The 26,936-nt window shown below is 47.2% G+C and overlaps 2 protein-coding genes and 1 pseudogene across 2 annotated transcripts; 1 reads left to right on the top strand and 2 right to left on the bottom strand.

Annotated features, from left to right (window-relative positions):
- Positions 1-16,073: 16,073 nt before the first annotated feature.
- LOC147991932 (uncharacterized) lies at positions 16,074-16,776 on the bottom strand. The gene is made up of 2 exons (XM_087539302.1): positions 16,211-16,776; positions 16,074-16,098 (listed from the first exon to the last, which is right to left on the bottom strand). The coding sequence occupies exons 1-2, from the start codon at positions 16,771-16,773 to the stop codon at positions 16,074-16,076; spliced, it is 588 nt and encodes a 195-aa protein (XP_087395428.1). The 5' UTR covers positions 16,774-16,776.
- A 2,905-nt stretch (positions 16,777-19,681) lies between these two features.
- Positions 19,682-21,482, top strand: LOC147991931 (uncharacterized; annotated as a pseudogene).
- Positions 21,483-24,694: 3,212 nt separating this feature from the next.
- LOC147991930 (uncharacterized) lies at positions 24,695-26,063 on the bottom strand. The gene is made up of 5 exons (XM_087538873.1): positions 25,909-26,063; positions 25,514-25,829; positions 25,333-25,434; positions 25,093-25,257; positions 24,695-25,003 (listed from the first exon to the last, which is right to left on the bottom strand). Exons 1-5 carry the CDS (start codon positions 26,061-26,063, stop codon positions 24,695-24,697), a joined length of 1,047 nt encoding a protein of 348 aa, XP_087394999.1.
- Between the last annotated feature and the right edge of the window lie 873 nt (positions 26,064-26,936).

Here is a 26,936-nt window from a genome sequence, read left to right as displayed (position 1 = left end):
ATTCGGCACGCCGGAGAACTATAGGTCCGAAGAAATTACATTCCAAGTGGCCCCGTTCAGTAGCGGATACCACGCCCTTTTAGGGCGGGAGGCGTTCACGATCTTCCAAGCTATACCCCATTACGGGTACATGAAGCTCAAAATGCCCGGGCCCAACAGAATCATCACTCTCGCTAGTGATCCGGACACAGCACTCCGCGCCAAAAACAAAACAGCCGCATTGGCCCTCGAGGCATTATCTGAAGCCCTTGCGGCCGAGGAATTAACTGCACTACGCTCCACAATGGACAGGGACGATGTGATACTTGACAAGAGATCCAAGTCCACCTCTCTTAAACCAGCGGATGAAATAGTCAAATTCCAAGTCCACCCAACGGACCCTACAAAAACAACCTCCATCGGGGCACAGTTAAACCCCGTTGTGGACGCCGCACTACGAGAGTTCCTGCGTGAGAATTGGGACATATTCGCCTGGCACCCCTCAGACATGCCAGGAATCCCACACAGGCTGGCCGAACACAGCCTTAATATTCTAAAGGGATTCAAGCCGGTCAAGCAGACTCTTCGGCGTTTCTCTGAACCTAAGAGACAAGCTATGGGAGAGGAACTAGCCAAGTTATTGGAGGCCGGATTCATTAGAGAAATAAAACACCCGGACTGGCTAGCAAACCTGGTGATGGTACCAAAGAAGGACAAATCCTGGCGCCTATGTGTCGATTTCAAGGACCTCAATAAGGCTTGCCCAAAGGATCCCTTCCCCCTCCCCCGCATCGATCAAATTATCATGTTACCGCAAGACACGATTCATTGTGTTTCCTCGATGCATACTCCGGCTACCACCAAATCAAGATGGCGGAGTCCGACCAAGCCGCAACGACATTTATCACACCATACGGCCCCTTTTGTTTCAACACAATGCCTTTTGGGCTCAAAAACGCCGGCGCAACATATCAGCGCATGATTCAGACATGTCTGGAGAAACAGATCGACAAAACAGTAGAGGCATACGTAGATGATGTGGTCATCAAAACCAAACACGCTGACTCTCTAATAGATGACTTGAGGCTCACATTCGACAACCTCCGAACATACGACATCAAGCTCAATCCGGAAAAATGCGTTTTCGGTGTACCAGCCGGAAAGCTCCTGGGTTTCATTGTCTCCAGTAGAGGAATTGAAGCAAATCCGGCCAAAATCCGAGCTCTGTCACAGTTGGCTATACCAACGGACCTCAAACAAATCCAGAAATTAACCGGATGTGTGGCGGCTCTAAGCCGCTTTATCTCCCGCTTAGGAGAAAAGGCATTACCCCTTTATCGCCTCCTTCGGCGCACCGAACACTTCGAGTGGACGGACGCTGCCACAGCTGGATTGGAAGAAATAAAAGCCATACTGGCAACCAACCCAATCCTGGCCGCGCCAAACATCGGCGAACCAATGCTGTTGTACATTGCGGCAACTCATCAGGTTGTAAGCACAGTGCTCGTCGTCGAACGAGAAACGAACGGACATAAATTCCCCCTTCAAAAGCCGGTATATTATGTATCCACTGTCCTCACTCCATGCAAATCACGGTACCCACATTATCAAAAGATAGCCTATGCGGTATTCATGGCATCCCGGAAGCTGCGACACTACTTTCAAGAGTGTTCAATTACAGTAGCCTCGAAAGTGCCACTTAATGATATTATAAACAACCGCAACGCCACGGGCCAGATTACCAAATGGGCCATTGAGCTCCTCCCGTTCGACATAACATACAAACCCTGGCGAGCCATTAAATCGCAACTATTGGCCAACTTTGTCGCCGAATGGACGGAAGCCGAACTCCCTAAAGAGTACGACGCATACTCCAATTGGATCATGCACTTCGACCGCTCCAAAATGCTGGCTGGTCTGGGGGCTGGCATCGTCCTGACGTCCCAAACTAGAGATACAGTTCAATACATACTACAGATACTGTATACAGACTCCAACAACGCAGCCGAATACGAAGCCCTGTTACATGGTCTTTGGATGGCAGTCTCCATGGGCATTCAATGCCTGGAGGTGCGTGGGGATTCGAACCTCGCAATATCCCAAATAAATGGAGACTTTGATGCCAAGGATCCGAAGATGGCGGCCTATCACAATGCCGTCCTGAAGATGTCAGCTCGGTTCGAGGGGCTCGAATTTCACCATGTTGCCCGGGAAAACAATCAGGCGGCGGATATCCTCGCCCGCATCGGCGCAAAACGCGATGCGGTCCCCCCAACATCTTTTTGGAGAGGTTGTTTAAGCCATCTGTGGTATGGGAAGGGGACACCGGTAACAATAGTCCGGACCCGGCCAAAATGCCCGATACCGAACACTCTGACATAATCAGAGGCTCTACCACCGAAATAACACCTTCAGCCCACGTAATAATGGCCATCATCGCCCCGTGGACAGAACCATTCCTGGCCTACCTAACTAGGCAGGAACTTCCCGAGGACCAAAATGAGGCACGCTGCATAGTGCGACAATCTAAAGCCTACATGGTCCACGAGGGAGAGCTGTATAAAAAAAGCACTACCGGAGTCCTTCAAAGGTGCATCTCCGAAGAGGAAGGGCGGAAGCTTTTGGCAGAAATTCATGCCGGACTCGGCGGCCACCACGCCACAGCCTGGGCCCTTGTAAGCAAGGCCTTCCGTACATGTTTTTATTGGCTGACGGCCCGGGTAGATGCACAGGACTTGGTCCAACGATGCGCCAGTTGCCAGCTTCTTGCAAACCAAAGCCACATGCCACCCACCGCCCTCCAAACAATCCCCATTACCTGGCCCTTCGCGGTCTGGGGGCTTGACATGGTTGGACCCCTTAAAGGGGGAACCCGTAAGAAAAAATACTTACTGGTCATGGTGGATAAATTCACCAAATGGATAGAAGCCAAACCTGTTAAAACGACCGAATCTGGACCAGTGATAGACTTCATATCCGGGGTTGTACACCGTTATGGCGTCCCCCACAGCATCATCACTGACAACGACACGAACTTCACAGCCGACGAGGTAAAACTCTGGTGCACCAACATGGGCATTAAGCTCGATTATGCCTCTGTCTATCACCCACAAACTAATGGCCAAGTTGAGCGAGCAAATGGTCTTATCATGAGCGGCATCAAACCCAGATTAGTGCGGTCCTTAAAGGAGTCTAACACGCACTGGGTAGAGGAGCTCGAGTCCGTACTCTGGGGGCTGCGGACCACACCGAATCGTACTACCGGATACACACCCTTCTTTATGGTGTACGGCGCAGAGGCGGTTCTGCCCCTGCGACATAATTCATGACTCTGCTCGAGTGCACATGTACGAAGAAAGAGAAGCCGAGCTTGATTGGCAGGACAGTCTGTACACCCTGGAGGAGGAGCGCGACATGGCAAAAGCCCGTTCCGCATTCTATTAGCAACAGGCTCGCAGATACCAACGCAGAGAAGTACGGGCCAAAACTTATAACGTTGGCGAGCTAGTTCTACGCCTGCCGGAGAAGAAAAAGACCAAGCTCGAGCCCAAATGGGAAGGTCCCTTCATTATTGACCAAGTTCTGACCGATGGAGCGTACCGTGTGCGGGATGCATTGAATAATCGACTTGAGCCGAACCCGTGGAACGCAGCCAGGCTCCGAAGATTCTACACCTAGTGCCGGACTCTATGTGCGTCTCCTTCCTATGTCCATTTTTGCATATACGTTATCTGTCTTTTTTTCTCTTCCTTTCTTTTATTCTTTCTCAAGGCCTTCAAGGGCCAACTTGTGCCTTGCTTGCACACTATTGACGCACTAACCGCGCTCATTATACATGGGGGCTTCTTACACATAAGCTTAATTATTCATCTGCGCTTCATGCCCCACACATGTGTTATTCTTCCACATGTACCTTTTCTTCGCCATTATATGCATCGATATGACTTAAGTTTTGGCCAAGTTGGGTTGCCTGGCTCTTGTATTTATGCCCTATGTTCCTGTTAATTCGGCTAGGGCATAAGGGGAGCACCTCTGCGATTGTTACTGCCGGGTCAGCCGGATGTGTACCTCAGACTGGGTGAAGCCGAAAGCTAGCGTTCTTAAGGGAATATTCGGTCGGTGAACAAAAGATGATTTTTATTTACCATATGTGCCCCCAGATGTTTTTGCCTGCGTCTCCTCTCGCAGTCCGGACATGCACTTTAGGGCATGCGTACCCAGGGAAAGGAACCCTTAACGGAACTATTCTCCCTGGAAGATGTTTATTACTACCCATGTAATATAACATAACTAGTTGGATACTTGTCTGTTCAAGCACTAATGACCCCTACGCCTGGTTTCCACGCATACCCCGGTTCTTATATAACTGAGCGGGTATTCGGATACACTCCGGACTATTGGGTCCCGAGGTTGAAGCGAAAAGGTCCGCCATGACAAATGATTTACAATCCGGCTAGAAGGCATTATACATGTCACTTTAATTACATAGTCATGTAGACTAACTAAATTCCTCCTCTATACCATCCAACAGGCTGTCTAGCTTACAATCCTGTTGGGAATACTTTGCGGCTAATTCTACTTGCCCATACACTAAGCTAACAGGGATCTCTATCCCATCGGGCCCCACAGGTCCGACCTCGACCATGTGGTTTGGGTCAGCCTTGGTATACCGCATCTTCACCATGGCCCAGGCTTCCCTGGCACCTTGACGGCAGGCCGATATCTTCCATAATCAGAAGCGCCGCCGTGCTCCCTTGAGCTTCTCCGCAAGCTCTCCAATGCCTGCTGGCAGGGAGACGGATGGCCACAATGCCTGGGCAATACCTTGCATCACCTGCCGAACTTGTTCGTGCAGTTGTGAGAGCTCGGGTAGAAGATCACCCGCAGATCCAGGCATCTCCTCCGCGGGACGACCCGTCAGCATACCTGCAGACATAACTCTGTTAGCCGGCTTCTCCGCCGCACCCTTTTAAGGGTTCGTTCAAGCACTTACTGAAAATGCCACGTCGAAGCCGCTTATTCTCCTTTTCGGAGTCCGCAAGCTGGGCTCGAACATCTTTCAGTTCCACGCTCAGCTTGGTATTGGCGTCTTGGAGATTGTTTTTCTCCTGCCTGACCTTAGTCAGCACGCGTTCGCCAGCCTTTAGTTGTCGTACGACATGCTGGTCCTCCGGATTCTCTCTGGAGTCATCTGCAATATCTACTGTTAGATCTGCAGCCATGCCGCACACTATATGGTACCTACCATTCTTTGAAACAAATGTTACCAGCTGGGGACTTTTCAGGTTCCTTCAATGCGGCAATGGCAGCCCGAAGTTGGGTCTTGCATTCCTCCAGCTCCTGTGACAGTCGAGTATTCTTCTCTGTAAGAACCTGCACAATAATGATCCTTAAATCAGTTGTGCCAACTGTTTCAAGTCTTAGGGGCTACTGATACATATAATCGTCAGATTTGCTTACCCGTACATCCCTTACATACTGGTACATGGCTCTGGCTAGACCATTTTGAGCAGCACGGAGGTACGCGTCTCCAGAATTGAAGGTATAAATGCCTCTGGTGAGAAGCAAGCATCACGGAGTACGGTCCGGCGACGCCTATGATTCATGGCGCTCTCCACTTCTGAATTTATAGCGGACAGTCTATCCGCATCCTCTGTAGGAGGAGTATCCGGCGTCCGCCCCATGTCGGCTTCCGCCTCTATGTCCGGCCCTGGAGCCCGACTGGTGGAAGCATGACCGGCAGCCTCTCCGGACATATTCCGGCAAGCGTTTTTTCTATTAAAGAAACATGGACGTCATTACATTTTGATAAAGATGACAACCACGGAGTGGGGTCTTTGTCATACCTCTGCACCGGCATCTCCGTCCTGACCGCCTTCCTTTTTGGCCTACCCGGCCTCGGTGCCTCTTGTTGGCGAGTTGCTACGGGTTCGGCACGGTGTCCCAAATGCCTTCCCTGTAAAACACCATATGTATATGGTAGGTGAGGTGTCTAAAAGGGGATCCTAGTTTTTGGAGTTGGGATTTTGGTTTTTCTTACGTGCGACGCAGGGAGCAGTCCGGGATAGTCGGTCGTAATGGCCACCATGGCGTCATCACAACTCAATTGATAGAACTGCCTGTCTATCAGCTCCACGAATATGTCTGAATCTTCTTCGAGTCCGGGACTGAGGGCCCAGTCAGGGTCCTCTGGTTGTGGAGATGGGCTGTTGACCTCCCTTACAGCTTTTCGCAGTTCCTCCCGTAAAATGGCAAGGTGAGTACCTACGACAAAGAGTGCGGGAAGAATGGGAGTAAGGAGATATAACTCACCCAGCTTGGAGGGTTGTACATGGAGAATCCATCCCGTGGCTTGATGCGGATGAACTCCTCTTCCTCTCCCTTGAACAACTCGGACAGAATTTTTGCTAAAGCAGTGGTGGTGTCTGGTCCCTTACGCCCGCAACAGGTGGCATCATCTTCCCCGTTAAAACACCACAGGGGGTGCCCTCGATATTGAAGTGGCTGCACTCCCCGCATTATGCATATTGACATAACCTCGATTACTGTCAATCCTGATTGAGCCAGCGCTTTAATCCGGTTCATCAGGTAAAGGACTTCTCCATTGTCTTCCTCCTGGGGGCTCCGTGGGCGCCAGCTTCGGCGTTTCTTCAGAGGAGCATTGTCGAACTTAGGAAGACCCCGCCGAACAGGGTCTGGAAGGGGGACATCCTCCATATGAAACCATTCCGAAGGCCAGTCCTCGGACGTCTTCTTCGGAGTACCGGACAGGTATCCGGTTTCGGCGATGCGCCATATTTCGGCTCCGCCTACTTGATAAAGTGACCCCTTCTGTGTGCGGGGGACGAGGCAAAATAACCTTTTCCACAGCTCGAAATGAGCCTCGCAGCCCACGAATAACTCGCAGAGGGCAACATAGCCAGCGATGTGTAATATGGAAGCAGGGGTGCAATTATGCAGTTGGAGGTCGTAAAACTCCAGGAGCCCGCGGAGGAACGGATGAATTGGAAATCCGAGTCCCCTTAATAAGTAAGGAACAAGGCATACCCGCTCCCCCGTAGAGGGGCCGGGGAAGCTCTCCGCTTGCTCCCCGCCATTGTAGGTGGCGAGCCCGGCTCGGACGGGAACCATATACGCTGGAGGGAGAAATCCCTGAGTCTACAGTTCGACTAATCGACCGTGTGAGATAGAACACCTCTCCCAATCACCGGGCTTAGGGCTACGGGGGCGAGAGGAGGAGCTGCAGTGGTCGGTCATGTTGGAGTGGATTTTTTCGAAGCGCGCTCCGATGGATTCTCGTTGTGGGAGGATGGTATGGATTGGATCTAAGAATCTCCATCCCTTTAATAGAAAATTTATTTATCTGGCTAGGGGGCGAATGTAAAAACGCCATGGCTCCTCGTATTCATTTGACGTGTGGAAGATAGCCCTTATTGGGCGCGGAAGCCAAGAGGTCCAACATTTATGGGGCCGGACACTACTTAACAAACATTCAAAATTTGGAGAAGAACCCGCCTTGCAATGCCGAAGACAATACTGCGTGTCGGACTCGACGTCATTAAAGCCTGGTTCGGGGGCTACTGAGGGAGTCCTGGATTAGGGGGTCTCCGGACAGCCGGACTCCTTTGGCCGGACTATTGGACTATGAAGATACAAGATTGAAGACTTCGTCTCGTGTCCAGATGGGACTTTACTTGGCGTAGAAGGCAAGCTAGGCAATACGGATATGTATATCTCCTCCTTTGTAACCGACCTTGTGTAACCCTAGCCCCCTCCGGTGTCTATATAAACCGGAGGGTTTTAGTCCATAGGACAACAGACAATCATACCATAGGCTAGCTTCTAGGGTTTAGCCTCTCAGATCTCGTGGTAGATCAACTCTTGTAACACTCATATCATCAAGAACAATCAAGCAGGACGTAGGGTTTTACCTCCATCAAGAGGACCCGAACCTGGGTAAACATCGTGTCCCCTGCCTCCTGTTACCATCCGCCTTAGACGCATAGTTCGGGACCCCCTACCCGAGATCCGCCGGTTTTGACACCGACAAGCACCATAACCTTCACCTTCATTTCTCCTAGGCTCCTGAACAACATAGCAAATGTCTTGTAGTCTGGTTTCAAAACCATGCATATCTTGACGATATCAAACAATGGTTGTCCTTGTTTCACAAAGGGTCTCTGTTAGGGAATGGACTTGTGTCTGGAGCGCAGATACAACATTGTTTTGAGCTTGCATATCTTGATCATGAGGCAGTTTGGACGAGATTGCCTTAACAACCAACCCAGTATTACGCAGGAACGTGCTTTTGGCACTGTTAGTGGATAGGTACTGACCCATTGCAGCAAGAGGTGACATTGCAGTTATAGTTGCCTCGTCACCTTTAGAAGGTGGCGGTTCCACCATTTGTTCCATAGCTTGCTGAAAAGTTGAGTTTTTACATTAGTAGTACCAGAACAGAAGATATTAAGGAGGCAGCAAAACCAAACAAAATATATTTGGTCTATATACAGAACTTATTCTTGTGAACCCGTGTAAAATATTAGTTGTATTTTACCGCAAAGTACATAATAAAGCCAGGTTCCAAACATATGACCATGTACCATGGCTAATGTATTGTCTATTTCTTCACGTTGTATTGATAGCTAAGGATAAAGAGGCAAAGTTTATAATACGGTAAGCATAGTATGACATCATTCATATCATAAAACAACTAAGAACAGACAAACATGTAATTGTAACGTTGTGTAGACAAGTCCAACATGGAACTAGATTATAGATCAAGATCAAAGGAACATCACTCCTCTCTTTTAAACCTTGTAAGGTGCAATGATACGCTAAGACAATTTTTGTATAAAATTAAAAAGAGTAATAGACATTGGCTACAAACCGTGCAGTTCAAAGCACAAGTCAGAGTAAGTAGTAGTTAAAAGGCATGAGGATTAAGGACTTACAACAGCGGCTTTGACTGGTGTAGTCATGCCCTTCGTCTTACTGGTGTGACAGTCCTTGAAGATCTCCACAACATTTGGTTCAGGTACTTTTTGGTCCTTACGGGCTTTCCTCTGCATTTGGAACAAGTCAATGTAGATCTGATAATATGGCACATCGAAAAGAGTGAAACACCAACTAATTACAAGAGCCTGCAGTGTGCAATATGGCTACGAGATCCTGTCGTCTGTTGGAATTTCACTTTCGTATGGTTGGCCTTGTTCTTTAAATAGTTCACCTTCAAGAAGATAGATTTGTGAGGCACATGCGTAAATAGGAGTTCAACGTGTGATCTGATCACATATATATAACATACTTGATACTTTGGATCAGACCAGTGTTTAACGAGGCCTCTCCAGTCTTCATCCGATATATTTTCCATTGGAGATGTTTGGGCAAGTTCACTGTTAGCCTTGCCTTCAAAGTGAGTTTTCCTCAAGTTATACCGATACTGTTGTAGAGCGGACTTGAAAACATGGGTGCAAACTTGTCTGGTTGTATCATCTTGGCTATCCAACTAGAACCTCATCTATTGAAAATTATGGGAGTCTCATTACCAGCAACCTAGAAAGTATGGGAAAGAGCAAGACGATATTACTAGTTTCCATACATAACCATACTTACAGATAAATGGTCGAGGAAGGTGTTGAAATGGGTTTTGTCTTTGTCATTCATATACTGAATCCATGTTGGGAGGATACGTGCATGGCACCTAACGACAACTGCTGCCTCTGATACTAACTTGGCTGACTATGTAGCATCACGTGGCCGTTTTAAACCTATCTCAAAATGGATCTCCATTCTTCCTCCTTTATATTTAGTTAACCTATCGAGCATTATCCCCGATGTCTATTTCTTCTTGCGCCTAGGTGCTACTCCAACAACGAACATAGGAAGTGTTAGTGTACATCAAACTATGAGACTACATATAAACAAGCATGCAACTGTAACTTGACTCCAGCAACTACCTTCTTGCTGTTGAAGCTCACAAGGTTCATCTGATCTTGCCAACTCGTCTTGTGTCAAGAGTGCTTCGGAAGTAGTGTCAGGTGGCAAGGGAGCTTCGGAACATGTTGCTAGCTGAGTTGACAAACGAGTAACTCATGCAGCTGGTGGTATTGTGGAAGGTGTTGCAACAACTAGGGCTATCATTGCTTGTTTGGTGGCAGCTATTAGTGTTTGTTTGGATTGTTTTGCAGCTCGTGTAGCACGGGATACCATGTTTGTACAATTTTCTAGTGGACTTTGACCTTCTATTGCACCATCAGTACCAACAGAGTCTGCATAATTCTCCCGCTTCCGGTTTCGTGTGTCCTGAGTACTAACACCATCCCTGCCATTATGTGTTCCTTCCTCTTTCTCTGTGCCATGTCAAGTCAAGCCGACAAGAGAAAGTGATAAAAATTTGGTTCTTTAGAACAAATTGATGTACTGAACTTTGATGTTAGACAACCGCATGATAGGAGGATGTAATATGTACGAAAAATAGGACGGCATGAGATAATCAGAACTATGATGTGTAAACTAAGCAGAAGACATTTCAATAAATTAGAAGCAATGCAATGGAAGGTAGACACCATATGAAAGATGCTATAAATATTGCTCTGCCAAGTTAGCAGTGTCTCGTCATAACTGGCATTTAAACAAATGTGAAGCAGTACAAGAAATAAATCATATGCAAGATGCAAACAACAACACACTACCAAGTTAAAGGTCTCTCATCAATGGTGCCATTGCATATTCACAGCATTGCATATTCACACCTATGATGTGTAAAATAAGTAGAAGGCATTTCAACAAATTAGAAGCAATGAAAGCTAGACACCATATGTAAGACGCAACGAATATCACTTACCAAGTTAAAACTGTCTCGTCATTAGTGCCATTTCAACAAATTAGTAGTACAAGCTAGAAAATAATGCGAGATGTAAACTATATCAAACTCCCAACTTAAATGCGTCTTGTGAAAAGTGATTGTTGCAAGTTACACAACAATAGTACTTTGATGTAAGAACATTGTGTGATAGACAGATATTATATGTTCAAGAAACAAGAACACGTGTCTTATTCACAAGTATAATGTGTAAAGTAAGCAGATGGAATTCAACAAATTAGAAGCAATACAAGCTAGACATCATACATAACATGCAACCACATATAACAGTGCCATGTTAGAGGGAGCACCTATGATGGTGGACAAGGGGAGACATGCTCATCATCAACACAGCTACGTTGAGTGTCTATGCATGTGTTGTCTTCCAAATCTTGTTGGGGGGTGGCGGGGTAGCATGTGCAGAGGTCCTCCGTTTGGAAGGAGCACCTTTATCCACTGGCTTGCTAATTTCATTCCGCTTTATTGATTTTGCGTTGTCAAGTAAAACCGACAAGAAAAAGCAATAAAATTCACTCTTTAGAACTCATTCATGCATGATACTAACAATCACTACCTTGATGTAAGGCAAACACATGATACGAGGATGGAATATGTACGAAAAACAGGACGACATGGCATATTCACAACTATTTTTGTAAACTAAGCAGAAGTTATCTATAATGTTGGAAATATCAGCAATTTACCAAATGATTTTATTAGCAGAAATATTAGATAAAGCATGACTAATATAACAGTGACAAAACAAGCCATGCGATTTGACAAAGAGAAGGTAAACAACATCTTCATATATGAACTATAACTGAACATATCTAGAGCAGACAGTATAGCAAGTTGCATATATGAAGAAGAGTCTAACATATCTAGAGCAAATAGTAGAACAGGGAACTGTAGCAGGACCTCTAACAAAAAGGAGAAGAACATGTACGGGACAGCAGCAGCAGAAGTGCTGGACTTGGGGTCGATGTCCTCGCCTACCATGTTGTCGAGGAGGTCGTGGACGTCGGGGAAGAAGTCGTCGGAGTCCGTGATGAAGAAGGCAGTAGTCGCGCGGAGCGCTCCCCAAAAACCTTATCACTCTTCTCCCGTACAGGACTCAAAAGGTGCGGTTCCGGAGGCCTACTGTCCCGACCTGCGGTGCACGCCGCAAGACGGGATGGGGAAGAATGTAGCAGCAACGCAATGCTCGGAACTTTGTGGCGAGAGGAAGATGAGCTTCTGTTGTGTCTCTCTGGAGAGGAGCGACCTCTCTTATATAGGCACAGGAGAAGGACGCGAAGAGGCAGCGGCGGGAGGTGAAGCAACAAAGGGAGACGAAGCGAACAGGCAGCGGCCGAAGAGGCGCGCCGTTCGAATTCAGTGTCCACTACAGAAAATGTTTCAACTCCCACGTGACCTTTCGTATACCCGTCGTGCATGGCAAAAATTTAGACATCGGCTCGGCTCATTCCCGCAACCCGCAGTGCGTCGTGATGAGGCGTGGCGTGGTGAGGCGGGCGACGGAGGAGGAGCGCGCGTGGATGTCTCTCTTGTTCTCATGCTCATACATGTGGGAAAAGAACCTCCCTTATAAAGAGGTCCAACTCCCTCTAAACTAGCAATGTGGGACTAAACTTTTGTTCCACCTCTTGCCTTGCACGAATGGGCTGCGTGGGCCTCTAGGATTTATTAGGAATTTTTGAAACTGCTATTGGGCCAGGCCCAAAATAGACAAAATTCCAGCAATCCCCCACCAGATCCCAGAGGCACACAAAATTTGCCTTTGGTTCCAAAACACTGTTTTATATACCGGTACTGCAGTGGAGACTGTTAAGTTGAACTTCCACCTAGAACTCTATGCTACACTAGTAAGAAACTTGAACAGTGGACTGGGCCTTGAACTGCAAGTTTTCTGCGAATCTAGCTTCACATAAAGCCTTGACCGATACGTGGCTACCGTGGGTCTTCCCCGCGGGTGGAGCTTATGCGTCATACTCCGAGACCTTTCATGAGTTTACTAGAGAGAACCCTACTCTCATAGATTGCGATGTTTGACAATCAGACTCATATAGGTGTGTTCTTCAAAAGATGTTCTGCAAGACGACATCTCTGCTTCAATGAGCCACTTAGAACACATTAAGATATACATCAACCTGCCATGCATATTAGGAGAGTATTGCATCTTTATGGAGTGGTATTGTTGATAGTAAGGATACTCTCCTCTCAGTCGACCAACAGCTTGTCTTCCACATCTAATTCACAGGATCTCCGATCACAAAGAATAGGTTACCACTGTGAACAACTCATATTGTGGGTCTCATACCCATCTCCCTCGATACATTATCTATCACATTACGTGATAGACCCTTAGTAAAAGGATCTGCCAGATTCTTAGACGTTTGGATATAATCCAATGCAATAACTCCGGAGGTTCTCATTTTCCTGACAGACTTTAACCTTCTCTGAACGTGTCTTGATGACTTCATGTTATCCTTTGAGCTGCTCACTTTCGTGATCACAATTTGATTGCCGCAGTTCATAAGGATACCCGGTACAGGTTTCTCAACAACCGGCAAGTCATTCAAGAGCCGGCGAAGCCAATCTACTTCGACCATAGCTGTATCTAGTGATGTGAGTTCTGCTTCCATTGTTGACCTCGTTAAGATGGTCTGCTTGCAAGACTTCCAAGAAACAGCACCACCTGCATTAGTGAATACATATCTGCTCGTGGCCTTTATCTCATCAGCATCTGAGATCCAGTTTGAGTCACTATACCCTTCAAGCACCTTTGGGTGCCCGGTGTAGTGAATTCCATAATTCGCAGTGCCTTTCAAATAACGCAAAACTCTTTCTAGAGATTTCCAATGCACATCTCCTGGTTTTGAGACAAACCGACTCAGTTTGCTAACAGCAAAAGAGATGTCAGGTCTTGTAGCACTGGCTAAGTACATAAGCAAGCCAATAATATGAGAATATTTCGATTGATCTCTAGCAATTCTTCGATTCTTTTGAAGTAACACACTCGCATCATATGGTGTTGGAGAGGGCTTGCAGTCACTGTAGCCAAAGCGACTCAAGATCTTTTCCACATAGTGAGATTGAAGCAATGTAATCCCACCATCATCGTCTCTCAACAACTTGATGTTCAGAATGACATCAGCCACTCCTAAATCCTTCATCTCAAAGCAACGAGATAGGACATCCTTGACCTCCTTAATAACATTCAGATTTGTTCCGAAAATCAGTATGTCATCAACATACAAGCAAAGGATAACTCCCTCGCCCCCACCATGGCTATAGTACACACATTTGTCAGCTTCGTTTACAATAAAGCTTGCAGCTGTTAAAGTTCTCTCAAACTTCTCATGCCACTGTTTGGGTGCTTGCTTAAGTCCGTACAAAGACTTCAGCAACTTGCATACTTTCCCTTCCTGACCATCTATTACAAACCCATCTGGTTGTTCCATATAAATTTCCTCGTCCAACTCTCCATTTAGGAAAGCAGTCTTAACATCCATTTGATGAACAAGAAGATCATGCGAGGCAACTAGTGAAAGCAGAACTCGAATAGTGGTCAGTCGAGCCACATGTGAGTAAGTATCAAAGAAGTCTTCACCTTCCTTTTGGGTATAACCCTTAGCCACGAGCCGAGCCTTGTAATTTTCAATAGTACCATCAGGCCTAAGCTTCTTCTTGAATACCCATTTGCATCCTATAGGTTTTCACCCATAAGGACGATCAGTTATCTCCCAAGTTTCATTCGCTAAGATGGAATCCATCTCACTACGAACCGCTTCCTTCCAGTAGTCAGCATCTTCAGATGCATAAGCCTCTGAAATAGAACTGGGAGTGTCATCTATGAGATACACAAGAAAATCATCACCAAAGGACTTTGCAATCCTCTGTCTCTTGCTCTTAGTAGGAACTTTATTGTTTTCCTCCACAGGACTTTCAAAGTGTTCTATCGAAATGGCAGGTTTGGTAATTGTAACTGGTTCCTGATTCGATGAACTAGGCATCTCCTGATTAGATGAGGTAGCCATATCCTTCATGGGAAAGATATCTTCAAAGAAAGTCGCATCATTCGACTCCATGATCGTACCGACATGCATGTCAGGTACCTCAGATTTTACAACCAAGAATCTATATCCAATGCTATGAAAAGCATATCCTAGAAAAACACAATCCACAGTCTTTGGTCCAAGCTTCCGCTTCTTTGGAATTGGAACATCGACTTTCGCCAAACAACCCCATGTTCGCAGATAAGAGAGGTTTAACCTTTTCTTCTCCCATTCCTAGAATGGAGTTATCTCTTTGTTCTTTGTGGGGACTCGGTTTAGGACATGACATGCTGTCAATATCGCCTCCCCCCACCATGCCTTGGAGAGACCCGATGTGTCTAACATGGCGTTAACCAAATTAGTTAGAGTATGGTTCTTTCTTTCGGCCACCCCATTTGACTGAGGTGAGTAGGGAGGCGTCCTCTCATGGATTATACCATGTTCCGCACAAAAAGCATCAAATTCATTGGAAAAATACTCTCCACCACGGTCGTACCTAAGCCTCTTGATTTTTCGATCAAGTTGGTTTTCCACTTCAGCTTTATTGATCTTGAAAAAGTTCAAAGCCTCATCCTTAGACTTCAGAAGATACACACAGCAGTATCTAGTGGAGTCATCGATTAACGTCATGAAATATTTCTTTCCACCTTTTGTCAAAACACCATTCATTTCACATAGATCTGAATGTATGAGCTCTAGTGGTGCAAGATTTCTCGTTTCCGCAGTCGTGTGAGACTTACGAGGTTGCTTAGCTTGAACACACACTTGACACTTAGATCCCTTGACAGTGGTGAAACTAGGGATTAAGTTCAACTTCTCTAGTTGCGACATGCAACCAAAGTTAAGATGACAAAGACGTGAATGCCACACATTTGACCCACTATTGTTGCAAATATGATTAACGACTTTATTGCAAATGTTTGATAAGGATAAACGAAACAGGCCTCCTGACTCATAACCTTTACCAACAAAGGTTCCATACTTGGATATTACAAATTTATTCGACTCAAAGATAAGCTTGTAGCCATCTCTACACAGAAGAGATCTGCTAACAAGATTTTTATTGATGGAGGGGACATAATGCACGTTCTTCAGCCGCACAATCTTCCCCGAAGTAAACTTCAGATCGACCGTGCCAACACCACGAAAAGAAGCACTTGAACCATTGCCCATCAGCACGGTTGAAGTCCCTGCGGTCTGATAAGATGAAAACATGGAAATGTCACCGCATACATGCACATTAGCACCCGTGTCAATCAAACAATCAGGAGAATGACATACTGAAAGAATAGTGGGAAATATACCATACCCAACATCCTTCATATCAATGTCTCCAAGCACAACATTAGCGGTCCTGCCGCCTTTCCCAGGATGACGCTTGTCATAGCGATTAGGGCAACTAGGAGCCCAATGATCAGGATCCCCACACACATGACAGACACCTTTCTTCTTGTCATTCTTCTTCTTAAAGTTCTTGTGCTGGACTGCCTTGTTATTCCCATCAAACTTTGCTTTACCATCAAACTTGCCCTTGTTCTTGAACTTGTGGGGCTGGAAGTTCTGCTTCTGTACCACATTGGCACTAGATCCTCCCTCAATACCTCGAGCACGTGTGTCCTTTGCTCTCGCCTTTTCTTCCACATCAAGAGTGCCAATGAGATTCGGGACGGAAAACTCCTGCCTCTTATGTTTCAGCAAGGTAGCAAAGTTCCTCCATGAAGGAGGAAGCTTAGTGATGATACCTCCGGCAACAAACTTGTCCGGTAGCATACAACCGAAGTGCTCAAGTTCTCTAGCAAATGAATGTATCTCATGAGCTTGCTCAACCACGAAGCGCTCTTCAGTCATCCTGTAATCATAGAATTGCTCCATGATGTACAACCCAGTGCCAGCATCCGAGACCCCAAACTTGGCCTTGAGTGCATCCCACATATCTTTTCCATTATCAATTGACGCATAAGCATCAACTATGTTCTCACCAAGAACACTCAAGAGAGCAGCCTTAAACAGAGTATCCATTTTCTGAAAGGCTTGTGCCTGTTGAGCATCAAGCTCTCCTTCAGGTTTGCCAAGAGTGGCGTCATAGCAACTCATGGTTTGAAACCATAAGACTGCTCTCACGCGCCACCTCTTATAGTGGATACCCTCAAACATAGGAGGTCTCATGGAAGCAGCAAAACCACTCGGGGTAAATTGCCTATGATAAGGTTTTTGGATTGTTGGAAATATCAGCAATTTACCAAATTATTTTATTAGCAGAAATATTAGATAAAGCATGACTAATATAACAGTGACAAAACAAGCCATGCGATTTGACAAAGAGAAGGTAAACAACATCTTCATATATGAACTGTAACTAAACATATCTAGAGCAGACAGTATAGCAAGTTGCATATATGAAGAAGAGTCTAACATATCTAGAGCAAATAGTAGAACAGGGAACTGTAGCAGGACCTCTAACAAAAAGGAGAAGAACACGTACGGGACAGCAGCAGCAGAAGCGCTGGATTTGGGGTCGGTGTCCTCGCCTGCCATGTCGTCGAGGAGGTCGTGGACGTCAGGGAAGAAGTCATTGGAGTCCGTGATGAAGAAGCCAGTAGTCGCGCAGAGTGCTCCCCAAAAACCTTATCACCCTTCTCCCATACAGGACTCAAAAGGTGCGGTTCCGGAGGCCTACTGTCTCGACCTGCGGTGCACGTCGCAAGACAGGATGGGGAAGAACGTAGCAGCAGCGCAGTGCTCAGAACTTTGTGGCGAGAGGAAGAGGAGCTTCTGTTGTGTCTCTCTGGAGAGGAGCGACCTCTCTTATATAGGCACATGAGAAGGACGCGAAGAGGCAGCGGCGGGAGGTGAAGCAACGAAGGGAGACGAAGCGAACAGGCAGCGGCCGAAGAGGCGCGCTCACGTGACCTTTCGTATACCCGTCATGCGTGGCAAAAATTTAGACATCGGCTCGGCTCATTCACGTAACCCGCATCGCGTCGAGGCGTGGCAAGGTGAGCAGTGGAGAAGGAGCACGCGTGGATGTCTCTCTTATTCTCATGCTCATACATGTGGGGAAAGAACCTCCCTTATAAAGAGGTCCAACTCCCTCTAAACTAGCAATGTGGGACTAAACTTTTGTTCCACCTCTTGCCTTGCACGAATGGGCTGCGTGGGCCTCTAGGATTTATTAGGAATTTCTGAAACTGCTATTGGGCTAGGCCCAAAATAGACAAAATTCCAGCATATAATACCTAAATAGTTCATCCCCACTAACTTATTTCTCTTAACATGCAGCCTGTCCAACTCAGCAGTAGTGCCACCTCAGCATTTTTTTCATTTTCAACAATCGTCTGATGCAACTCTGGTCACCGCATCCGTTTTCTGTAATTGATGCATTAGTGTAAAAGCCCATGAAAGAAACCCATCGGTTCATCTGCTCATCTGTTACTTATCGCTATCTCCTCGCCTCCTCGGATACGCACCGTCGCCATATCGAGGCATCAACCACCATCCACGCTCCACGGACCGGTGCCGGTGCGCTACTACCCACTGCTCCGGTATTGATGCACACGACAGCCCCTCAGCACGAGCAAGGGTTAGCACCGCCATCTCCTACAACCGACTAGGATGGAGCTTCTCTGCTGCCGGCGTCATCAGGTGCAAAGCCAGCCGCTCCCCATGGATCAGACGCACTGGTCAGATCCGACATCAAGATGAGAAGCACACGCCTCGGTGCAGCACTGCTACCCTGCAGCCTCTATGCGCCCAACCTCGACCACCTCAACCACGACTCCGTTGCCTAAATCAACGGCGCCACCAGCTCTCGGATGACTCCCCCGCCCCTGCTAAATTTCCCTTTTGAAGAATGGAGGGATCGCTCCAATCATCCCCAACATCAGCTTGGTGTCTCTGGCAATCTCTCTTTCATTATTGACCACAAAAGACATCCTCGCTGCAACGACAATACCATGTGCATCTCCTCCTCTGCCTGACTGACTCCACCCAAGAACAATTGGTGTTGACTAATTTCAGTCAGTTGTTGACCCTGTCCGGCTATCTAAACCGGCAAATTTGACAACTTTGACCTCGGGACGAAATCAATTCACAGAATGAACTGCCCACGAAAGTATTTCACTCCCCTGACCTTTTTGTGTAGCGCCCGCCACGCAGGCGCCACACCCTATGGTGTAACGCCTAGCTCGGGGGCGTTGCACGCCAGTCCACCGTGGCGGACCTGGGCCCCGCACCCAGCAGTGCAGCGCCTCCGAGCTAGGCGCCACACATGTAATGTGCAGCGCCTAGCGCTCGGGCGCTACACTGTCCTTAGATAGGGGCTGGCCCCCCCACTCCCCCCACCCCACACACCCCAACCCGAGCTTTGCCCCCTCTCCCACTCTCTCCCCCTCTCAAATCCTCTCCCAAATCTTGCAAATTTGAAGAATTTGTCCATGGATTTCGAAGTCAAACCCTCCCTCAAGGTAATCTTCTCCGATCCCCTTGTTTTGATCCAAGTAATGCTAGTTTGGGGAAACCCTAGTTTTGTTTGGATCTAGAGATTTGCATGGAGATGCGAGATCTTTGTTTGCCAATTTCCTATGATTAGGCTTTGTTAGTATGTTAGGGTTATTCTTATGGGTGTTCTTATGTTGGTGCTAGGGTTATGGTTAGGGTTAGGGTAATTGTTAGGGTTATGGTTATGGTTAGGGTTGTTGTTTGATATATATTTTAGGGTTTGTATTCCATGTTAATCCTTAAATTAGTACTCATGGAAGCAATGTTACGTTGTGTTGTTTGAATGCTTATAGGGATGGGAAGAACATGTGTGTTTGTTCATCATGGGGACAAAGACGCCTTCTTGAAAGGCAATATTGAACCAGACCCGGATGAGCTTGATATGGTGTTTGATAGTAGTCCTAGCTATGCGGAGCTCTTGCAACAAGTGAGGAAATATTTGAATTGGATGGACCCTAGTGATATCATTGAGTTGGAGGGAAGGCATGATGTAGGTTTTGGAATGCACATCCGTTGGAAGACAATGCGTGTCAACTCGGAGCAACGTTGGGTTGCATACAAGGAAACGGTGGCCGATTCACTTGACAAGGCTCTTGAGTTATTTGCAACGAAGAAGGTTGATTCAAGTTTGCATTTGGACTTGAACCGGAAACCCTCCCCTTTGGTTGCTAGTAGCCCCCCACCCTTGAAGCGAGATGAAATTGTTGAACCTCTTTTGACCCAAGAAGTGAGGCCAACATTGAGCCCGTTTACAAACAACCAAGATGAAGCTTTGCAAGAGGACAATGATGAGTATGCGGACGATGACAATGAAGTTGATCTCCATGACAACAATGTGGGTGATCTTGACAAATATCATTTGCAAGAGACAATGGACCATTCCATCCCTTTTTCCCGTGCATATGCATCGGATTCGGATGACGAAGGTCCCGATGAACAAGTTGATGAGGAGGGGTTCACGGTGAAGGAGGCCGAAGCTTTCGAGAAGGTATTTGGTCGGGATCACAAGACACCATTGTTCAAGGATGTTAGTCTCGCGGATGAAGCCGTTGTAGATGGTGGCAAATCTATATCTCTTGGGGTTAGGCCAAGCTCTCACCATGATTTGGGAGACGACAAGAACCGGAGTGCTAAAGGGTCTAAGTTCGAAACCTTCTTGGAATTGAAGATGTGGCTCGACAACTACTCGGTTAAGCATTATCGTCCACACAAGGTGGTGCACTCGGACGTCAATGTGCGCTACATGGTTGCATGTGCATGTGAAGATGAAATATGTCCGTGGATTGTGCGTGCAAGACCATGGAAAGGAGGTCCCACTTGGCACGTAGTGAGTTGTGTGCCAACTCACATGTGCCGAGGCAAAAGGGTGGATGGCAAGATTGTGTCCCAAGACCACAGACAACTCACGTCCGAGTTCATCGCTTACAGGCTCTCCAACTCAATATCCACACTTCACTTCCAACAATGAGCGTCCAACATGTCATTGACCTTGTGAAAGCCATCTTTCATTACAAGGTGAAGTACGGCAAGGCATGGAAGGCGAAGCAAGACGCATTTAAGATGTTGTATGGTACTTGGGAGGAAGCATACAACCAAATCCCTAGGTTGTTGTTAGCCATGGCCGCCACAAACCCGGGCATGGTTCATGTGGTCGAGCCTCATGGGCACCAAACAACGGTTCATGAAGGAAGGAAAGTCCGAGTATTTGGCTGTGCATTTTGGGCGTTCGAGCAATGCGTGAGGGCTTTCGAACACTGTAGGCCGGTCATCGCCATTGATGGCACGTTCTTGACCGGACAATACAAGGGCACCTTGTTGGTTGCGATAGCAAGTGATGCCAATAACCGAGTGTTGCCATTGGCATTTGCTTTGGTTGAGGCGGAGAACAATGACAACTGGGAGTGGTTTTTGCGTCTTTTGAGGATGAAGGTGTTACCCACTCAAAGGGAAATTTGTGTCATATCGGATCGGCATCAAGGAATTCTTAACGCGGTGGAGATTGACATTCCCGGGCATGCTCCGTTGCACCATCGATGGTGCATGAGGCACTTTTGTTCGAACTTCTATAGGGCATGTGGCCTTAAGGAGTTGGCCGATGATCTTCAAGATTGTTGTCTCGCTTTCTTCGAGAAGTGGTTCGCCACTTTGTTGAAAAAATTGCTCGCACACACAAAACTTGATCCTGGGGGTCAAGACTTTATCAATAGGCACATTCAACACCGGAACAAGTGGGCACGTGCTTTTGATGAAGATGGCCGTAGATACGGTCAAATGACAAGCAATATGGCCGAATGCTTCAATATGGTGCTCAAAGGTGCACGTGGATTACCCGTGACGGCAATAGTTCAATACACATTTGACAAGATGAATGCATACTTTCTAAAGTACTCGATGGAAACTGATGCATAGATAGCGGGTGAGAACCCGCACAAGTACAAGTACAAGTTCCCACCCAAGGTTGATGAATGGTTAGAATTTCAATCACGAAAGGCGGACTCGGAAGAAGCTATATTATATGACAATGAAGAGTGGAAGTACGAAGTAAAAGAGCCAAGAGGAACCACAAACGATGGCCGGCAACATGGAGGTCGGGCTTTCAAGGTGTCGTTAACGCAATGTGATTGCTCTTGCGGGAGGCCATTGTTGCTTCATCTCCCATGCTCACACTTGTATATCGCCGGTCGTGTTAGAAATGTGGACATCAATCACCCACGCACCGTGAGGGAGTTGGAGTTCTCAATCATGACGGTCAAGAAAACATGGGCTCCCCGCTTTCACCCATACTTTGACCAATCACAATGGCCGGAGTACCATGGAGTTCAACTATGGCCGGATCCGGAGTTGAAGATTGTTAAACGGGGTAGACGTAAGACAAAGCGTCTTAGAGGCGACATGGACGGATGGGGCCATGGTGGCCGCCGCAAAGCGGGAAACGACCAATTCCAAGAGCCTCATGAGAGCTCCCGTTGTGGGGAATGCAAAGGTCATGGCCACAACAAAATAAAATGTACGAAACCAAGGAAAAGGTCCAAGAAAAATGATGCAAGCACTAGCCAACAAGGAGCTACACAAGGGAGCCAACCAAGTGGTAGCCAACAAGTGCCAAGCCAACCAAGAGGTAGCCAACAAGTGCGAAGGCAACAACGTGGTAGCCAACAAGTGCCAAGGCAACCAAGTGGGAGCCAACCTAGTGGTAGCCAACAAGTGCCAAGGCAACCAAGTGGGAGCCAACCTAGTGGTATCCAACAAGTGCCAAGGCAACCAAGTGGGAGCCAACCTAGTGGTAGCCAACAAGTGCCAAGCCAACCAAGTGGTAGACAACAAGTGCCAAGCCAACCAAGTGTTAGCCAAAGAGGATCTAGGCAACAAAGAGGTTGGCAACTAGGACTTACAAGAGGCCATGGTGGTGGTAGTCTAGGCCATGGTGGTGGTAGAGCTCGTGGTGGTGGTGTTGGCCGTGGTGATGGTTTTGGCCATGGTGATGGTCTTGGCCTTGGTGATGGACTTGGCCGTGGTGATGGACAAGGGCAAGGTCGTTATAGAGGAATGTTTGGATACCTCGATGGACCATTTCCGTATGTTGCTCACTAACTATAATGTTTCATATGTTCTTGTTTTTCATATGTTCTTGTTTTACATGTGCTTCCATTTGTTCTTATTGTCTTTACTAACCATTATGTTTCACTCATTGTAGGTATGGCGGCTTCCCAACCCAACAAACCAACAATGAAGGAGGATGGCGAAGATGAGATGGTGGGATGGTGGGAGAAGGCTGCGAAGAAGCTTAGAGAGGAGGATGCAGCCAAGCTAAAGAAGAAGAAGGAAGAGGAGCTTGAGGAGAAGAGGAAGGCAAAAGAGAGAGCGTCAAATGCGATGCGCGCTAGGGAGCAAGCGTTGGTGAGGAAATGTGAGGAGGCACAGAAGAAGCGTCAAAAGGATTTTGAAGAAGGAACCATGAAGCTTTGGGCAATTGCAGCTGAAAAAAAGAGAGGGAGGATCATATATTCATGGAGAGGGTGGTTAAGGAGGACCACCTCATAAGGAAAAGGGAGGAGGAAGAGGAAGAAGAGAGGAAGAAGAAGAAGAAGGGAAAGGGGCCTTACTCTACGCAATAGAGCTATGTCGTCTTCAACTTGCTTGTGGACGATAATCTTGTTATCCTCTAAACTATGCTCTTCGATTTGGTTGTGAACTACTATGTGTCATGAACTACTATCTCTCCTCCTCGATTTGGTTGTGAACTACTATGTGTCCTGAAGTACTATGTATTATGAACTAGTATGTGTCGTGAAGTACTTTGTGCATATGTTGTCTTCACAGTTCTTTGCTTGCTATGTATCAATCATACTTCACATCATCGGAATATGTGTGCATGTGCCAAAAAATTCGCTAAGTACAAGTGCAACGCCTAGCTCCTGGGCATTGCATTGCTCAGTGTGGCGCCTCCAAGCTAGGCACTGCAACGGCTGTAGCTTGCAAACAAAGTGTTTGCTCTCTGCTTAGCTCATCCCAGGCGTGCAACGCCTTAGAGCTAGGCGTCACACTATACAGTGCAGCGCCTAGCTCTGAGGCGTTGCACTCCTGGGATGAGCTAAGCAGAGAGCAAACACTTTGTTTGCAAGCTACAGCCGCTGCAGCGCCTAGCTTGGAGGCGCCACACTGAGCAGTGCAACGCCTAGCAGTGCAACACCTAGCTCCAGGGCGTTGCACTGCTCAGTGTGGCGCCTCCAAGCTAGGCGCTGCAGCGGCTGTAGCTTGCAAACACTTTGTTTGATCTCTGCTTAGCTCATCCCAGGTGTGCAACGCCTCAGAGCTAGGTGTCACACTGTACAGTGCAGCGCCTAGCTCTGAGGCATTGCACGCCTGGGATGAGCTAAGCAGAGAGCAAACACTTTGTTTGCAAGTTACAGCCGTGCAACGCCTAGCATGGAGGCGCCACACTGAGCAGGGCAACGCCCAGGAGCTAGGCGTTGCACTGCTCAATGTGGCGCCTCCATGCTAGGCGTTGCACAGCTGTAACTTGCAAACTTGGTCATTTTTAGGGACAGTGCAACATTTCCTAGAATAAGCAGTCAGAAACTTTAAGTTCACATTTCAGTCACAATTGAACATTATTAAGACAACAAGTGCAACATAGAGGATCAAGTTCAACATAGAGCCACCACAACATAGAGGATCAAGTGCAACATAGAGGATCAAGTTCAACATTGCTAAGACAACCACTCCAAGTTCAACATAACTACAAGCTACCACAACTCCAAGTTCACCGACATAACAAGTTCCACATTACTACAAGCTACCACCACTTCAAGTTCAACATTACAAATAGAGGACGATGACTAGTTCCTTGAGTGCTTTTTGGCTGCTCCCCCCTCTTGCTGGCTAACTTCTTCACCTTCCTAGGAAGAGGAACCCACTCCCGCTCCGGCTCCGGTTCCTCCATGTCATTGACATCGTCATCCAAAGCCGCCATCCGCGAGGTGCCGACCGTCCTTTTGCCTCTTTGGGTGAAGTCTTCAGGTGTGTACTTGTTGATTCCCATCCTAGGCTTTAACCTGTATGCAGACCTAACCTGGTACATCCCCAAGGTCATATCATCAGCAACCTATGCATCAACAAAAGATATGGAAAGACCGTGTGTGAGGACATAGTTAGCAATGCATCAACAATTGGATATATATGCTCATGCCATACCTCTTGGGTGACCACACCCACATCCTCATCCTCTAAATGATCACCATGGCCCTGCCCCGAAGCGAGATCTGATGGTGTCGCCAACCTAGACCGTTCTGGTGATACATACTCGGGGTCACGATAACTGAAAAGGTTTGATAGCCGCCTTAACTTTTGGCCCTGGCGCTGCAACATGTACAAGTGAATGAGACATCGAACGTAGCAACACATGTTAAGTGCTAGTTTGAAGGAGATGTGAACCTTGATGAATGCTCGAAGTGCACCTTCCCCATCACTTTTGCCAGCCGGGGTTGTTTCAAGAATAGTCTCGGTCTCATCAGCTGCTTTCTTGATCTGGGCACGCTATGAACAGAAATGGTATTAACGTGTTAGGCAAGCGAAGATGTGAATAGTGTGAATGAAAAACAAAGAGGGCAAATACCACAAAGTTCATCATTGGAGCTGAAGGGATCACTGAGTTGCCTTTCCTGACTAATGCGTTATACTGGTGCTGGGCTACCTCATCAAAAACAGTGGGTTCTTCCAAAATCTCCTCAGCATACGCCGGCTTGCATATCTCCACACGGGTACTTGCAAGAAACCATGTGAGATAGTTGTTGAACGCGATCGGGCAGTGCTCACGAAGCTGGACTTCTTTTCCAGCCCTAGATTGCTCCACACTAAGCGCAAACTGTACGACATACTTCCTGTGATGCTTGTCCCAATCCTTAATCTTCCACTGCCTTTTCCTATCCAACCTGCAAGTTAGAAACATAATATTAGTAGCATCAAAACCGCCGAGAAGCTGCTAAGTGCTCAAGGTTAATTATATCTTACGTGTGTAGCAACTTGTCCGTGTCCTCCCACTCCAGCGGGTGTGCCTGGAACAAACCAAACTGATGGCGCACTCGATGTGGGAGGTGAAGCTCAACCGCCCAGTTGCATATGAGTGGGCACCGCATACGCCAGAGATCCCTATCCCTAGTGCACATCGGTTCAGCCTGAACTCTAAAGGGTTACCAAAACTGTCTCCTGTTCCATACGGCTCCCATATCACCTGCAAAATGGGATAGAATGCAAAATTGATATCGACTTACAATAGAAGCATCATAATCACTTATGCAATGTCAGTTCACCTGCTCAGGCGTGATCGCGTCAAGCTCGCTCTGGTACAACTTGTACATGACCGAGGGATCATCTGTCGTCTCATTTAACACATCCCACTTGTAAGCCCAAGTGGGTCGCCGTAGTGGGTCGCCTTTGTCGTCCCAATCATCGTACTTCACGGTCTTCGGGCGTCCATCCGGAAAACGCTCCCAGCTCCATATGGAAAGAGAGAGCAAACAACCACCAGTACCTCCAGATGACCTACAATAGGCTTCATCCAACTGCACATAAAAGAGAACATGGTTGAATTAAGAGAAAGATCGCATTCATAATGTAGCAATGAAGTGAAAAGGAAACAACTTCATACCTGTCTATACAAGTAAGCCAGTGTCGCCGAACCCCAACTCCAATTGCTATCGAAGACGATCAACGCCTTCAGCCACATCCATGGAGCATTCTTGCCTGTGCCATCAACAAACATAGTCCTGGATATAACGTACCACATGTAGACACGAGCATATGTCTTGACCGTGTCCTCATTAGCTTCCGGTGGGCAAATACCAAAGTGCTCAGTAATCCACGTGAAAGTAGCACCGGCTGCGACTCTTTCCTTCTTCTTGTTTTCTGCTGCTGGTTCCGGAGGCTCCGGAGAACCATACCGATAAGGGCATACATCTGCGCGCGCCACCCATCGGAATCGGTGCTCATACATAGAGGATTCCCATCGATAGGAAGATCGGTGATCATAGCAATATCCT

The sequence above is a fragment of the Triticum urartu genome, chromosome 1A (assembly GCF_056163025.1).
Source record: "Triticum urartu cultivar PI428250 chromosome 1A, HENAU_Tu73, whole genome shotgun sequence".
NCBI lineage: Eukaryota > Viridiplantae > Streptophyta > Magnoliopsida > Poales > Poaceae > Triticum > Triticum urartu.
This window is presented reverse-complemented; position numbering and strand designations above follow the sequence as displayed.

Excerpts from the sequence above, each read along its gene's own strand:
- LOC147991932 (XM_087539302.1), bottom strand. The coding sequence starts at position 16,773 with ATGGAGCAATTCTATGATTACAGGATGACTGAAGAGCGCTTCGTGGTT. Across the intron at positions 16,099-16,210 it reads ATTGATATGAAGGATGTTGG|ACCGCAGGGACTTCAACCGT; the intron begins GTATGGTATATT and ends TCATCTTATCAG.
- LOC147991930 (XM_087538873.1), bottom strand. The coding sequence starts at position 26,063 with ATGTGCACTAGGGATAGGGATCTCTGGCGTATGCGGTGCCCACTCATA. Across the intron at positions 25,830-25,908 it reads ACGGACAAGTTGCTACACAC|GTTGGATAGGAAAAGGCAGT; the intron begins GTAAGATATAAT and ends TCTAACTTGCAG. Across the intron at positions 25,435-25,513 it reads CTCCAATGATGAACTTTGTG|CGTGCCCAGATCAAGAAAGC; the intron begins GTATTTGCCCTC and ends TTCTGTTCATAG.